The sequence below is a fragment of the Drosophila navojoa genome, chromosome 5 (genome assembly GCF_054131105.1).
Source record: "Drosophila navojoa isolate 15081-1374.11 chromosome 5, UAZ_NAV_1.0, whole genome shotgun sequence".
Taxonomy (NCBI): Eukaryota; Metazoa; Arthropoda; class Insecta; order Diptera; family Drosophilidae; genus Drosophila; species Drosophila navojoa.
The window spans coordinates 15,827,891-15,845,818 of record NC_142893.1 but is presented as its reverse complement, the minus strand read 5'-3'; the positions used below and the strand labels follow the sequence as shown (position 1 = coordinate 15,845,818).

The following is a 17,928-nucleotide window of genomic DNA, read 5'->3' as shown; positions in this document are numbered from 1 at the left end:
TTCGGATCGATATGAGTGGCCCAAAAATAACCTAACGCGTTAATCACATTGAGTATGTGTTAATAGCAGAGCTGCTTATGAAGTAAGTACGTGACGGAGTGCTAAGCAATTTGGAGTTTCAAGTTTAAATTGTGGCAAGAAGCGAAGACGAAACTTGAAATTGATTCAATATTTGTTGTGCTTAAAATGTGATCAATATCATTAACATAGATATAACAGTTAAGAATGCATAGAGCTGATAGCCTCTCCACGATCTATCATAGGTATGCCATCTATCTAATAAGAAAGATATGCCAACCGTTTCATAAACTGCAAAAATTAGTATATGTATGTGTATTATATATCTAAAGGCCTTTCTAAGGTCTATTATAAATATTATATTATATAAAAAGAAATATATGCATATACTGCAAGAATTATGTACTCTATCTAAGATCTATTATAGATATGCCAAATACATAAAATAGTCTATTCGTAAAGATAACAATTTATTTATGCAAAAAAAAAGCAAATAATGTTAAGATTTCGAGATTATTTTTAAACAATTGAAAGACACGAGTTAGAAGTCAAAGCTTGAATAATTAACTAGTTCATTGATATATATTATATTGTATTTAAAATCAGAGTTTCTGAGGAATTCTTGAGCCCTTTAAAAGTTTTGTGTATTGTTGATCTCATAAAATAGGCATATATTATTTATTAAGAAGATAGGAATCGCTTTAAGAGTGCCCACAACTATTACTCTCTCTCTCTCATCTCTAGAATAATTTGTCTGCCTCTCAGTCAGCCCTTCCGTCTGTTCAATCTTCCGTTTGTTAATCCGTACGTTCGAACGTCTGTCCATACTCAAAAGTTCTACACTCTTATACGCAGATCTCCTCCTATTCCACGCTTAAATTTCTTCCTCCAATCAATCAATCTACTGTTATTCATTAATCGCAAGTCAATATCAGATCTCACTCGCTTCAAGCACAACTCCACTACGGACAATTCCCACTAAATGCCTAACTCCACGCCATTTGTCACGCATTTGATAAAAAGCTCAAGTCAAGAGCAGATGTCTAATAAATTAAATTTAAACCATGTCCGATGGCGCTTATCTAATCTAATCGAATGAAGTAACTATGCTGCAGTTGATTGAACTCACCCTCAGCACGATGGAAAGGCTGCTGGCTGTAGCGGATTCGGAAAAAACGCTGTCATGGGACTGGGAGAGAGTTTCACGTGTGTAACCACTGCTGCTGGAACAAGAAGAAGAACAACAAGAAGAAGAAGAAACTGTCAGAAATGCTTACTCATTTGAAGGATTGTCTAGTGATGTGACTCACCCGTCCACGTCTACGTCCAGCAGTCGCTCCTCGCTGAGACTGCGCTGACTGTCGGACATGTCGGCTGCACCGCCCGCGGCGCCCATGTCCTCGGCCAGATCCAGATCCTGCGAGGAGTCGCCAACGCTGCGCAGCTGACGCGGATGATGGTGGCTGCGCTGCTTCTCGGCGAAATACGCACTGCGGCTCATGCTCATGGCATCCGGGAAGACGGCCACGCCCATTTGTGGTCGCTGCGTTTGGTACATGGCGTCCGAGTGGGAGTGCGACTGGGTGTGGGTGTTGCTGGTATTGTGGGCGTGGCTATGAGACTGTTGGACTGGCTGCTCCAAGCTGCTGTTCATATGCTTGCTAGCCCCTCTCTTCTTGCCCAGCAGCACGCTCAGCAACTCATCGCGATGGGCACCATAGGACTTGGACTTGGGCAACGATTGCGTCTGATAGCTCTCGTGGAGCTGCTGATGCGTCAGCGGCGATGCTGGCGAGGATGCGGACGCAGTCTCTGCTAACGCAACGCTGCGCAAATTCTTCTCACTGGAACTGCTCGCCGGTGGCGGCAAAGTGTTGCACGATCCCGATCCAGGTGCAGCAACCAAGCCCGCTCCTGCTCCGCCTGCCTGAGCGCCGTCAGCTGCGCCAGTGTCTGCGCTAGTGATGGTGCGACGTCGAAAGATGCGACGCAAATTCCGCAGCGGATGGAAGCGTCGTCGTTTCTGCTGCTGCTGCTGCTGCTGGAGTTGCTGCTGCTGCTGCTGATGTTCTACAAGAAGGAGTCAAAACAAAACAAAGCAACTTCTTTAATTTGGCTCGAAAACGGCTAACAACAGCCGAAAAATGTACAAAGGAAGAAAAAACACATTGAAATTACAGCCTGCAACGACATTCCACAATCAGTTGTCCATCTTGCGAATGGACAACCGATTCTAGGCCTAAACCTTCCAAAATACGTAAAACCCTAACAGCCGAAAGTTGAATTTCAATAATGATTATTGAATGCTTCAAAGTTTTGTGTTGAAAGATTTGACAAATGTATGAAAGGAAGATGTACTCCATATATGCCATATATATACCTGCGAGGGCAAACGTTGTCTTCTTCTTTTTTATGTTTGCTTAAGTCTAACTTTTTTTTTTTTTTTTTTTTTTTTAAATCCACCCTATCAAGCCCTCGTTAGCAATCAGTCTACAATCTGTCCATGTCTTTCACAATTCATAAACAACTAGTTGTATAGATAGAGAGACGGAAATGAATCATATATTCATTATATTGCGACTTCCTCAAGTACATTTAATTTGGGGTGTCGGAACTGAGTCTTTTAAGTACAGTAGTACAATATTTTTATACAGTATCTTATTATATGTATTTTTTAGCAGGAAGAGTATATCTGATCGTCTTATCCAGCTCTCCATTCTTCCTTTCATCCCTTCATTTTTATTGCTTCTATATATACAATCGTGATCGATAAACTTTTCTATTTATATGAAATCGATGAAAACTATCGAACTTTGGGTTTTTAAAGAGAGACAAATAAATACTAAATTGGGTATACATATATATACAAATAGGAATATCCAGTAATTAACATTTTAGATGCTACCCAAACTCATAGAAAGACGAAATTATAGAAAAATCTTCTTTGACGTAAGCTTTCAAATACATCGCTATCTGCAGGGCAACTCCTAGTCAGACACACCTGCTCCAAGCACTCTTATAGAAGATAACAAAATTTGAGCTATATATAGTAAATATCCAAGTGGAATTCACCTATATAATATATATATTTCTGTTTTTTTTTCTGCTTGCTTCATCATTTATTGTTAAATATCTTCCACAATTGATTAAGGGTGAAGTAATCAATCGCTTGCCACAAATCAAGAGCGTCATGGCCGTGATAAGAATAAGGCAAATACAATTGCAATTGGCAAACGAAGCACAAAACATGCCCATAAATAGGCAAAAGCAGAGCCGCAAAGCGTGTTGGGAGCAGCCAAACGCCAAATGAAAGTGAGATAAAGACAAAGAGTGCAAAAGATAGAGAGAGAGGAAGTACGGTAGAGAGAAAGAGAGAGAGGGAGTGGTCTGGCAGGTCTGGTCGCGTTTTGGCAAGGTCGTAACTAATCTATCATTAGCTGATCACAATTTATATTGTTATTTATATATTTGTCAGCCTGAATACCCCTAATGGTGGCGCTGTTAAAATAACATTTTATAGAGTTCGTTTGTCAATAACCTCAACTTTTATTACTGATAACGCTTTTCACACCTTTACTCTGCTGTTTACATAGGTCAATTAACGATTCGACATATCAGAAATCAGCGAAAAATCACATAGATAACGCTCTCGTAGCACCACCCATTATAATGATTGTACCAATTGAAATGCCCCATCGCATTTACATTTGTTTATTAACCAGATATACAAGTATTTGGTCTCATGCGAGTTCGAGTTGTTGTTGTTCTCGCGCCTCAGACAGACAGAAAAATAAAGGGTTACAAATTATTATGATGTCATTTAACATGACTCAATCCACGTATGTCGTGTGTCAGTTTGCCAGATGATTGCTTAGGACCAGCACCCCCTTGATACTATATATAGCATATATCAAATAACCAAAACTCTGTCAGGTCACAGAAAAAAAAGGGAACTTAAAGGGGAGGTAAATTAAATAAATGAAACAGTGTGGATAAAAATATATATTTAAATAACAAATATATGTATTTAAAAAAAATAAATAAATAAATAAATAAAAAATATAATAAAAATAATAATAAAAAATAATACAAAAATAAAAAATAAAAAATAAAATAATAATAACAAATAAAATAAAAGCATAATAAAAAATAGATATGTATAAAAATGAATATAATAAATACATTTTTATTAATATGCATGCATACCTATGTATTTTAGTTTTACAACGAGTTCGCTTAAGCTCGAATTTAGAGCACTACGATTATTTACGCTCTACTGGACAGCAAACATAATTTCTACATGTACATACATACAATGTATGTGACAAGATCTATACGAATGAATTAGTACTTCAGATCTCTACTCAAATTTAATAGTAGCACCTCATTTGAAAAGCATCTAAAAATCTTATAAAATATGTAATAATATTTTATTTCATTTAATAATATTTAATGTGTATATATTTTAAGTTCTACATTTTTCGAACGCCATCAGTGGCCTTTAAAATAAACAGATCGCATTGTATACAACATATTTACCCCTCTCGCATTGTAGACCAGTATATATATATTTATTATATTTATATATGAATATAAGATTGTCAACAATGCACAAGTTGTACTTAGAGGCTGCTCGTACAATCACTTAACAGAATATGTTAGGTTACAGTCTGATAATAAATCATATTTCTATAGCATTTTCATTAACATTTCACTGTTACTGTTAAAATTTCCATTACTATGTAACATCACTTACACTGTCTGGTCAGTGGTAACATATGTTACACGTTACAGACTGATAATAAATTATATTTTTATAGCATTTTCTTTAACATTTCACTGTTACTGCAAAGGCTTCTTACATTACTACGTAGCATAATTGCTATTGCTGCTCATGCTACTGTTGGTTGCTCTACTCTAACTGCTGTACTGTAACTCTTACCCTAACGGCGACTGCTCCATTGGTCTATTGGTCGCACCTTCGCACTTTCTATTGCCAATGCAAGAACTAAAAGTGAAACAAATATAATGCCGGAAGTAAAAGAATCCACCATTGCAAACATGCAAAATGCGGCGTATTTTCCTTAATGGCACGCCGATACCGTTAGCTGGCCAAGCGTCACTCAATATGAAATATCGACAAAATGCCAGTCACGTTTCGGGGCCAATCCACAACAACTCACAGCGCACAAAGCAGACGACACGCGACACAGCGAATATGCATAGACCGTATACGTCTTATATATCCGAAATACCTACAAAGACCTAGTCATAAAATGTAGTTTTAATGCAAATTCTAGACATGTAAAGTAATATAAGACTCTTGAGTTGCAATCATAAACAAATAGTTAAATCAAAACGTTTAGCTATAAAGCCTGCTGAGATTTCATTTTATATGCTAGTTAGTATTTTAATTCAATTTATTGTTTACTCATATAGCCTTATGTGAGTTAATTTTTGTCACAGCTAATGCATTACACATTTTATATTTATTAATAAGCATTCTGAATTGTGATGAATCACAGACTTCAAGCTTCGCATGACTCTTACAAATTGCCAATGCTCAATCTGTTGTCAAATTTAATTTGAAATCTCTTTTAGTTTGACAAAGTTGCTATACTTACACTGAACGTAAATAGAGTCTATTTGTTAGGCAAAAAAAAAAAAAAAAGAAATAAATAAATAAAATAAAAAATAAATCAATAACACAAAAAATTAAAAAAAAAAAATAAATAAATAAATAATAAAATAAAAACAAAAAAAACTAATAACAAAAAAATTAAAAATAAAAATAAATCAAAAATAAATAAATAAAAACAAACAATTTAAAATTAAAAAAAACAACAAAAAATTAAAAAAAAAAACCAAAAATAACAAATTAAAAATAAAATAACAAAATAAAAAACAACAAAATAAAAAACAAAAAAATAAAATAGAAACAAAAAATTAAAATAAAAACAAAAAATTAAAAAAATAAATAAATAAGAACAAAAAATTAAAAAAATAAATAAAAACCAAAAATAACAAATTAAAAATAAAACAACAAAATAAAAAACAAAAAAATAAACAACAAAATAAAAAAATAAAAAAACAACAAAAAGAATAAAAAACAAACAAACAAAATAGTAAAATAAATCCATAAAAAATTCTAATCGAAGTCCTTTCATAAACCCGCTCATAAATCGCTTATAAAACTCTCTATAAATTGTTATTGGCCAGTAAACGGGCATTGCGCAGCCTGTTACGCCCCATGTCTGACTTGTTTATTGACATTTTGGCTTGTATATTTTAGCTAGACTTAGGTAATTTATCAAAACACTCCAAGACTTAGCATGAGGCAATTGCTGATGCTGCTGCGCCAAAGCAGTTATATATACATACATATATATACATATGTATATATACTTATATATTTATATAAATACTTATACATGCCAATGCATGTAGGTGTTATTATTGTGATTGTTATTGTTTTTGTTATTTATCTATTTTGTCGATGACACAAATTCTATAAAATGAAACGTGAATAGGCGTCGAGCTGCTAGTCGAATGCGTCTGTCTGTCTGACAGCTCTTTGCGCAAGTAGGCGCATTTATTAATTAATCATTTGAGAGTTTGCAAAATGCAAATTGTTAACTGAATAGAGGCAATCGGCTATCGGCCAACTGCCAACTGGCAACTTGGCTAAATGCTTGCCACCATTTGCGAGTTGCAGTAATTGGAGACTCTTGTTGTTGTTGTTTGTCAGCGGATACTAGACACATGTGTAGACATATGCGTGTATGTATGTGTGTTTGTGTGTTTGTGTGTGTGTGCTTTGCTTGTTATTCAGCCAACTATGCTTTGGCTTGGCTTGTGTGGCAGTAAGGTCAACAGCGTCGCAACGGGCCTAGCCTCCAGTTAAGCTGCTACTGCTACTGCCACGCCCCCCTCTGCACAATTGCCGTCATCACCCGTTCTCAATTGGCATTGGCGTGTGGGCAGCTTATCCGCTTTACAAGTGCCTAATTCACTTATACTACAAATATATATGTATACATATATAAATAGCAAAGAATATAAAGAATTGCGCAAGCCGTTCTCAAGTCGCAGCCTTCGCCATGCAAATGCTGAAGTTGAAAGAGAAAAAAAACCTTGACAGAAGAGGCGCGAGACGGGACGCGGGAGGCAGAGGCAAATAAAATAGTTTGAACAAGTTTTATGATGCACTTCATACGCTCCAACTAAAATGCAATTGAAAATAATCGTAGCAGTAGACGAGATGGTGCTGATAAGGGAACTGCCAATCTATAGACATATAAAGTATACAATGTGTGTGTGTGTGTGTGTGTGTATTAACGACCTGCACGTAATCGCTGGGAAGTTGGCTTCAATCAACTGGCAACATGGCGTTGACATCGTATAGCTTATCAGCTACAAAGAAATCAAACGTAAGACGTCGTTTTTTCACAATCATAAAGCTTGAGACTGTTTGACACTTATATAAGTAAAGGCAGGAAAGAGTTCAATTGGCAGGCTTTGTATAAAATCTAAGCTGAGCTGGCCATTGATTGGCTTGCTTAATTTCCCCTACAACACCAGAAAAGCCTACAATTACCTATAGAAAAATCAATAAAGAAGCCCTTGAAACTCCATTGGTTTCCAATTGGAATAATACAAGCTGACCCCATTTTAAAATATATAAATATGTTATTATTTATAATTATGTATAGCTTAGCGAAGTTCAGCGAAAAAGCCATTGAAAAGCTGTATAAATTACCAATTAGACTACACTCTACGCTAGTATACGTTCCAATTAGAACGTTAACATAGTTCTGTTAATTGATAAGCGAAACGAGAAATTAGATAAGAAATTGCCTAAAAACTGGAAGTATGTACGAGCACATCTAAAATATGGTTGTTCAATTAGATTCACATTGCCATTCAATAATTTTGTATTGGAATTGAAGGAAAATCAATAAACATTATAGAAAAACCCAGGGAATAACCTCTTAGAATACTTCATATTTAGTTATCATTGAATCTCTATATATATGTTTGCAGTGCTCATTGATTGGTTTAATTGTTTGATGATAACTGACCCAAATAATTTCCACACGCTGCGGGCAATTGTCACTGGCTCGTTTGGGGTCTAAAGTCGTGACAATGTTCTGCTTGACTGTTAATATTACTCTATTTTTATACCCTGTTTTTTTTTTCTCAAAATATTCCTCTGGGCTATCATAATTTTATTTTTATAGCACTCGTAATCGAACTAATCACAATTTGTTTTTATTGTTGAACGAGCGAAATACCGAAATACGAAAATATGTTAAGCATTTCTGTTGTTGTATAAATAAAACAAAAGAATCGCAAAATTTGTTACCTGTTCAAATAGAAATTTCACCGAAAACAAGATGCAGATGTTTTTGTTCGAAATGTAAACAAGTCGAGTCAACTTAGAGATAGATATTTTCTATACATATGTATTGTGTATTTCGAGTACCCAAATGGCTTTTCACTTCACGATATCAGCAAATAACAAAACACAATTATGCACTTTGTCTAATAAGAAGAGACTTTCTTGCTGGGACTTTTCCTTTAGTGATTCAGGAATAAGGAAATTTTGACGTTCACAATATATTGATTAGGCAAATATTTAATACACTTCCAACTAGTGTTGATATTTCGTTGTTGTTGTTGTTGTTTTTAATTTAGTTTAGTTATGAGTGAAGCAATTAGTACGACACGCGCCAGGTACTACGAATTGTTCACCTGCCCAAGTGGAGCGGAGAGCAGCGAATGAATTAATGAATCAAGTGAATACGAATGCGGCGAAACAGTCGAAATCGAAATAAACAGACGCAACGCTAGCAACGCCAACAACAAATGCTAACCAAAAGCCCGTACGTAAACGAAACGAAGCGAGAAACCAAAGCCGAACCGAAGCCCTCAGCGAACGAATCGAAAACGAAATCGAACGAACGGATCGGTAAATGTCTTTTAGCTAGCTTATTAACGGCTAACTGATTAGCTCTTTGCCTATATATGAGTACATACATAAATAAATACATGGCAATACATAAAATAAACGTGCGCTGTTAAGGGCTAGCCTCCGCTGTTATTGTACATAGGCTATGGTTATTCCCTCCCACACTGCTCGCATGCACTGTTAACGGCTAGCAGGCTAACAGCAATGCTATGTTGTTCTTAAATAAGTACATGGCAATACATAAAATAAACGTGCGCTGTTAAGGGCTAGTTTCTGCTGTTATTGTACATAGGCTATGAACTGTTAACGGCGAGCAGGCTAACAGCAATGAATGCTATGTTGTTCTTTTACTTAGACTAACAGCCCAACCTCCTGCATTAGATTACATTACTGATTACTGTTAACAGCCAGCAGCTACTGTTATTGCACATAGGCAACTACTGTTTTGCATGCCAGAGTGAACTGGAACGTATTCAAAATGTGCATTTAGGGTATAATGTTTTTGATGAAGTGTATGTAACAGGTTGCTGAAGGCAATGTGCATACATATGCATATACTTATATGCTATATATTTAATTAACGTGGAGTATGGAGTTGCTTTCATCTGCCTTTCCAACTGTATAAACATGTTAATATAGGCTGATAAAGATTTCACAAATTAACAATTGAACAAATTTTCGCTCGGCTTAAGTTTATTTAAAAACAATACAAATATTGTCCCTTCAGAATTTCTGATATTGACTTTTATTCAATAACAAATTGCTGTTCCTTAGGCATATCTACTCATAATTCCCTTTGCCTTTCCCTACCAGTTAAGGCCTTGCTCATTCCTAGGGTATTTGCTAGTCAGCTCAGTTTCTAACGTGTTTTACTCTTAGTTGCTTTGCTGCTGTCATTGATTTGCCGTAGTCTGGCAACAACAAAGGCTCTAATTTGTATATTGTTGCCCAACCCCTCTGGTGCGATAGTAAATCTACTTGTTTAGAACGCGCAATAGAAAGTTGTTTGTTTTTTATTTTCTGTTTGTGCCAGAGCCGCAATTACATAAACATTATTCGCTTGCCGTTGAGCGTTGATGTAGATGACATTCCCATTGTTCAGTGCTAAACAAAGGGCTAACAGTGAATATCAAAGCTTGTTGCCAGATTGTGATTTCATAAGGCAATTTATGCGTTGTCTAATAGATTTCTATATTTATCGAATTTATAGCTTAAGATAAGTTGTTCAATATCTATATTAAGGTATTTCCTATTCACTTAGTCGCCAGATATAATACTTGTATGACCTGATGATATATAGCACTGCGTGTGCTTTGTGTGTTTCTTTTATGCTCGATGCGGCTGCAACAAAACGAAATTCACAGCTCGAACTAATTATGCAAATACCAGACATGAATAATGACATACATACATACATACATACTCATGTATGCATATTTACTTTATGCAATGACTGACCTATGCTCTAATGCGTTTCTGTCTTATATTAGACCCAGCAAAAGCTCCCTCCATTCGTAGCTACCCCTCGGCTGCATAGGGTATTAACAATTGCAGCGCATTGTATCAATTGTTGTCGTTGTCGGGAAAGTAGCAAACTATTTTTTTGCAAGCATAGTTTTGCCTATAGGCAATGTCTGCCTGCATGTGTATGTGTGTGTGTGTATAGTTGATCTTACATAAGTGCATATACGCACAGTGATGCTCTAACAAAACAAACGACTCACCCGCATTCGTTAAACATTCGTTGCCCTCTGCGACGGCCAGCGGACAGGCAATGGGCGTCGATGTGGTTGGTCCCTGATAGCCATGGGCTCTGCTATTACCTTCCGGTAATGACAAGGGACCCGCTCCACTCAGATCCAGCTCCAACGGCGGCGAGTTTTCTCGCACGCAAGACATCAGGCCGGAAGACATGCTGCAAAGAAAGCAAACCGACAATTTATTAGTCATAATGAAGAGAGAGATATTAAATATTTAAAATTGATTTAAATTTACATATTATATATGCTATCTGTATGTAACTAAGGGGGATCTGACTGGGATCTTTTGATTGTTGCTAAATTTTTAAATTTATATGTCAACTGTTAACAAACTTTTATATATACATACATTTACCATAAAGAATTTCTCATTCGAATAAAAATGAAAATGTTAAATAAATAAAATAACAATAAAATAAAATAATAAAATAAAAAATAAAAATATATGTTATAAATATATTAAAATTAAATAAATTAAATATCTTATAAATATTTTTTATTTCTTATACTCTGCCTTTTACCTCTAGATACAACAAATAATTTGTGGAATTTATGCAATTAATAAAAGTGACATCTGCATTTGCATCGTAATAATGAAAATGGATAAGTATGAGAATGATCAATAAATAAACTTGATCAGTACGATCTAAGAGTTTGCAAAGAAAGAAAGAGCAGAAGTATAGACTTTATAAATATTATTTATTATTTAAAACAAACATAAATAAATTCACATATAAATAAATATTTAATTTATATATGAAAAATTTTTTCTGTTTTAAAGTTCTTATTAAATTAAAAAAAAAATATATTAATAATTTTATATTTGTACCTTTATAATCTAACAAGCTGGAGAGTAGTTATACTTACTTACTTATATATAAATATGTAGTACTTTATTTTTAAAAGGTTTTTTTTAAACTAATAATATAATGATTAATAATTTCATGTTTGTATTTTTATAATCTAATGAGCTTAATACTTATAAAAAAGTATAGTTCTTAATTTATATATGAGAAACTTTTTAAAGTTCTTTTTAAACTAAAAATATAATTATTAATCATTTTATATGTTTACCTCTACAATCTAAAAGTAATACTTTAATTGATTTATAAACTTGAATATATACTTAATACTCTTCACAAGTATATGAGCATCAGATATGTATAGAGTATACTTAAAGTACTATAACATCTAATCTAATTTGTCTCGCCTTGTCATTGAGCAATTTTACGCGCCGCCCAAAAGTATGCAACACTTTTTTGTTAATCAACTCCAATTGCACACACATGAGCTATAAAGAAGTTGTAGCACGTGTTGGCGCTGCTAATTAAAGCTGCAACTTGAATGTGTTGATGCTGCAATGTGGCAGAGTAACTGCAGCAAGATGGGGAGCAAACTCGATACAAATTAAAAGGCAGCCCTTGCAAATTAAGTTGATAATAAATAGGCAGTAAAAGCAATTAGTACTGCGCATTATTACAGCTACGATTAACATCTTAATTATTGTGGAGCATTACAGTAACGAAAAAAAAGTAAAAACAAGCCACAGAAGTAACTCGGAGCTGAGCGTGTTGCACTTTCATGTAGTTGCGGTCGTAATCGCATTCGTAACGTGAAAAATCTAACAAATCAACTTTGGCTTTCATTTGCATTACACGCACAGACACACACATGCAAACTCACACACACACACACAGTGACTGACTGAAAAGTTAAGAGCCCGTGAAACGCAACAGCAGCAAAATTTAATTATACTACTTATACATGAGATTTGCATAGGCGCAGCTAACTTTTTGACTATGAACAAGGTTTACTCAAGTGTGTGAGTATATGAATGTGTGTGTGTGTGTGTGTGTGTTTGCATCTGTATCTTTAGCCTTAACGCGGTAATTGCACGCGCTCATTACACAAATTTGCCAACATAATTATGATGCGACGTTGAGGGCAAACAATAAAACGACGAACAGCCAAATGCACAACCGGCAATTGGCCACAATGCGTTATGGGGCCAGAAGGAAGTTACCCACACAGCTGCGACAGACAGCAGCTGTTCGCCTTGGGCATTAAGTGCAGCGAAATTCTGCTCAAGGCACTGTAAATAAACACTTGTGTCTCTTTTTGGCTCAATGACACCAGCACCACCACCACCAGCACCACAATAGAGCCAGCATCCACCTCATTGCCAAATGGCATAATGTACTGAAAAGCTCAACACGTTGAGCTGAAAAGGAAAGTGCGCCCCTGACATCTGACGCTTGGCAGCTGGAAAAGCGAAAAAGCGAAGAGCGAAAAGCGAAACAGCGAAAATAAAGCAAACTGAAACAAATTGCATGCTCATTGCAAGTTTACACAATAATTCAGTTGAAGACCTCTATGAGACTTGGCTGGCTTGGCTGATGGGTCGTGAGGCGGTGCGGTAGTGCCCTAGCCAAACTATCCATTCGTATGCTGCTATTAATTCAAATGACTAACAGCTCTATGACAATTTGATTTTCATGCTGCGCGGATATTTTTTTTTTGTTTCTGTTTTATTTTTGTTATTTGCAAAGTGCAAAATATTTGAAAGACAGGCAGCAATTGTTCCAAGGCGTAAATCAAAATTGAAATGCAATTTAATCTATTTTAATGTATGTAATTAAATAAATAAAAAATATATTGCAAAAGAAAAAAGAATGTTTGGCTATATTATATTGTATTAAATATGTGTATATATAATAAGAATATTGTAGATAAATTTTTATACACATTTAAATTTTGTTAAAAACAAATATATTAAAAAAAAAATTTAATTAAAAAATAAAATAAAATGACTTTGAACTGCATGTAAAATTCTAATATAAATGAATGTAATTTTTAAAATAATACCTTGTTGTAATTAAATTTATGTAAAATGCCCAAGTGAAAAACAAAATTTATTTATTTTATATATATAATTTTAACTCAAAGTTATTCCTGTGTATTTATATTTTTTTTGATTATATAAAATGACAAGTATTACCAAAATGTATAATAAACTCTTATACATATAAGATTTGATTTAAATTAACATTTAAGAAACTTTAAAAAATCAAATGAGGTTTTACTTCTATTTATAATTATTTATTATAATTCTTTTCTACTATATTTTATTATGTATTATTGATTTCTTACTATTTACTATTATTATATTTTACTCTATGTCATTATTAATTTATTATTATTTTTGCAATTTTTTAAAGAGATAAGCATATAAATATTTCCTATATAAAATATGTTTGATTTAAACAAATAATAAGGAGTAAAAGTATTATTTTATTTTACTTCACATGACTCTGTTAATATACATTAAGAAAATGACAAGAACCAAACAATATTCTCTAAATTAAGTTACGGCATATAAAATTCCTACGGCATAAATATTTATGCTGAAAATAATAAAGAGGAAAACATTAAAAATTGCCCAGCAACGCAGCGCATATTCTGTTGCCAATTTATTTATGTACATTTCTTGTTATCCACAGTGGAAGTAATTTTAATCGACTTCATACATTTGAGACACATCAAAGGCAAACAAATCTATATAAATATTTACCGAATACAGAATATAATAAATATGAAAATGGGCACGTTTTGGCAGTGCAGAAATCGTTTGAAACATTTGCTTGAAGCAATGCCAAAAATCAATAAACAAACAACAAATTCGCAAAGAGTAGCAAGAAATAAGGGACACAAACTTGCTCTCAACAATTTTTGTGTGGCGCCGATGACGAAGCAGCTGCTGATTCACAGAATCAAAGATGCTTGGCCCCTAAACTGATGCTGCTGAGACTCTGACTGTGGCTGTGCCTGATGCTGATGATTTGGTTGTTTATTTTCAAGAGACTGCGTCACTTTGACACCACACTGCAAATGGTATACATCTCTGCACACATACATACATACATATGTACGTACCCAGTGGAATGCGCTCAGACAGCGGCCAATTCGTTGGGGGATCGTGGTCGCGTGTGCTCTGTTTCATTAATATTTTACTTATATATTCATGTGTATATAAATGCATATATGTACATATGTATATTAAAGCACAAATAAACTCGCGTATAACGTTCAGCTCTTCAGTTTTGACAGAAAACACACACAACTTGTGGCTGCCAGCGAAATGTGCGACTAAAATGCGTTTAATTCGCACTCGTTCTCATGGACTCGCAGCCTCAGCAACACACAAATACAAGCACACACTCACACACACATACACACACACACACACAGTTGAGGCAACATTTTATGTGTGCCCAAGGTCAAGGAGTGTAGCCGAAGCAGCAGTTGCTCTCGCGTGGGCGTCATGGAGTTGCAGCATCAGCGCCATGCAACATGCTGCTAAGCCAATGTTGCTATACATGCGCACAGTTGAACTGGAAGCAACATTTGAATGTTATACAAGCTGCCGCATTAGCCTAATTGCAGCGCAACTGTTAGCAACATGTTGCCTATACACATCTTGCTATAGAAAACATGCGCAACAGAATTGTTGAAAAGGGAAACACATTTAAATGTATTCAAGCTGCCGCAGCAGCTCAGCAGCTAGCAACATGTTGCTGTACTTATGTTGCTATACAACACATGCGCAGTTGCAGATTTGTAATTCGTAATTATTAAAGCAAATTAAATGAAAGCAAACTAGAAAATAATATCAAATTAATTTAGATTGATAAATATTTATAATATATAAATTTAAATAAATTTTTAACCCCTCCGCAGTCTTTGCTGCTCAAATGTTGCTATACTCTCAATGTTTCACTTGCTCTCATTTCACACTGCGCAGTCGTCAAGCAAAGAGTCCTTGCCGCTAGTTAAACGCCAAGACCCACACATATACACTGACCTAGTCAATTCAGAGTATTAAAAGGCAAAAAAAAAAATACTCTGACCCTAACCAACGAACAACGACTTCATTAACATAACCATATAAGGCAAAGGAGTTTATGTCTCAACAAAATATTGATTCTCTCTAGGGCCAAAGACATTTTTATAAGACTGAACAGATATTGTTGACTTTTCGAGTCAATGAACCGAGACTTGTTATTCAATGATAACAAAAACAATTGCCTCACTTTATCCAAAAGCATTGTAAAGGAAATACAAACTGAAATTGTTATTCTTTATGCTCTGTTATCGTCTGGGCAAGACGAGTATATGGGCTTTATATAGTATTGCTGTTATGTTTTCTGTCCATCTCTTTGTATACTTAGAGGGGAGAGGCCAAGCCCAGAGCTAGAGCAAAGTTGACTAAGCCTCACTCGAGCAGTCGATAGATGAATGTATAACTGTATACATTTATCAGTTGGCCTATTGCTCAGCTGAGTTGGACTGTGAAGCAGTAGACTGTGCAACTGATTACGCCTCATCGCAAGATTCTTAATTGCTTTGCTTTTACTTTTAATCAGCTGGAGTACAAAAGTTGTTCTCTTTTTTTTGTGAAATACGAAGCTCAAGGGTCACATTATAGGCTTTTTTTGAAGATATAATTTTGTAATGCTAATGACATGAAAAAACATATGCCTTATAAATAAATATTAAAAAAAAAAATATTAATAAAAAATACATAATAATTTAGGAATACATTTAACAAAAAAAAAACTGAAAATAAAAAAAAATAACAAATTGAAATTAATATTAAAGATTATTATTATAAAAGATAATGTAAATAAAAATATTTGCAATAAATAATAAAATAATAAATAATAATAACTAATGTTAATAAATTAAATTAATAAATTAAACATATGTATAAATTAGTGTATTCATTAATTTAAATAATGTCAATAAATTAAGTTAATAAATTAAACATATATATAAATTAGTATATTCATAATTCAACTAATGTTAATACATTAAATGAATAAATTAAAAATATATATAAATTAGTATATTAATATATCAGAATTAATTTAGATGGTTTGTATACTAAATTTAAAACTAGTTAAGTTATTAAATTAAACATATATGTATATAAATTAGTATATAAATTTATTATAATTCATTAAGATAACTTGTAAGATAAACTTGTTTACTCCGAACAACAAATAAATAATATTCATAATAGATTTTTCTTATATATTCATATGTAAGTTGGAAATTTGTGTCACTCAAATATATTTATTCACTAAACAATCGCAAGCTCACCTGATGTAAAATCCTTTTCTCTCGCTTCCCAAAATAAAGTTGACTTGAAAAGCTCTTGATTCAGTAGCAGCGCCTCGAATATGCAGTTACATTTTTAATTCAAGCTGATTCGGTGCTGAAATATAGAAAAAGAAAAACCAACAATGAGTATAAAAGTCTTGACAAGATAACCTATAAATATTAAAGCTACTAGCATGAAACTTTAGTGAGAGGTCTTTAATAAACTCAATATGGGAACTCAACTGAAAAGAATTTATATATTATACTCTCTTATATGTACATATGTCTATATCTCCAATTCAAACACATTAACCATTTCAATATCTCAAGTTACGTTAGCTTGGAATGTAATTACGTAAGAGGATATGTCTCTCTGTGCAGTCATATCCTGCCCAGAGCCATCAGGCCAAGCCCGCAGTCAAACATGTTCTTGGTTGGGCTAGTCGCAATCCGATGCCAAATGTTCCGAGGGCAAACACTCATTCACATTTGCATATTCACATTCAACACATTCACATTTTCATCCACATTCACATCCATATCGCATATCGCATATCATGAGCTCTATTGGAAGCCAGCCCCATTATTTTGTGTGCGTGTCACTAACTGATTTGCATAAAAATGTCCTGGCAAAAAATTTCAATGGCTGCTCGTGTTAGGTCACAGCCTAATCCTTTGCCACATTATGCAAAAAAAAAGTTGAAGAAGAAGATGAAGAAGAAGAGAGAAAACCTAGTAGGCAAAAATTAACATTCAGTATTTAGAGACTTATATAGCTTCTAATGGCAGTAATCGTCTATCATTATAAATATCGTATAATTATACCCTGAACCCATTGAAAATGGGAAATCAGGGTATAATGGTTTTGTTAAAAGTATGTAACAGGCAGAAGGAGGCGTGGCAGACCCCACAAAGTATATATATTCTTGATCAGGACGACAAGCTGAGTCGATTTGGCCCTGTCCGTCTGTCTGTCCGTCCGTTCGTCCGTCCGTCCGTCCGTCCGTCCGTCCGTAT

General features: G+C 34.2%; 1 protein-coding gene across 5 annotated transcripts in view; it reads right to left on the bottom strand.

The window, feature by feature from the left end:
- The window catches only part of LOC115565232 (uncharacterized), a 44,601-nt gene that overhangs the window by 11,442 nt on the left and 15,231 nt on the right, over nt 1-17,928 (bottom strand). For 2 of the 5 annotated variants that reach the window (XM_089261648.1, XM_089261647.1), the window contains exons 3-6: nt 16,912-17,026; nt 10,714-10,904; nt 1,329-2,088; nt 1,148-1,241 (exon numbers count right to left, since the gene is read on the bottom strand). In XM_089261648.1, the coding sequence (XP_089117774.1) occupies nt 1,148-1,241; nt 1,329-2,088; nt 10,714-10,903 (1,044 nt within the window). In that variant the 5' untranslated portion in view covers nt 10,904; nt 16,912-17,026. Of the gene's footprint in view, nt 1-1,147; nt 1,242-1,328; nt 2,089-8,383; nt 8,934-10,713; nt 10,905-14,682; nt 14,898-16,911; nt 17,027-17,928 lie in introns of those variants that run through there. The other 3 variants (XM_089261650.1, XM_089261649.1, XM_089261651.1) reach the window with 3 other exon arrangements.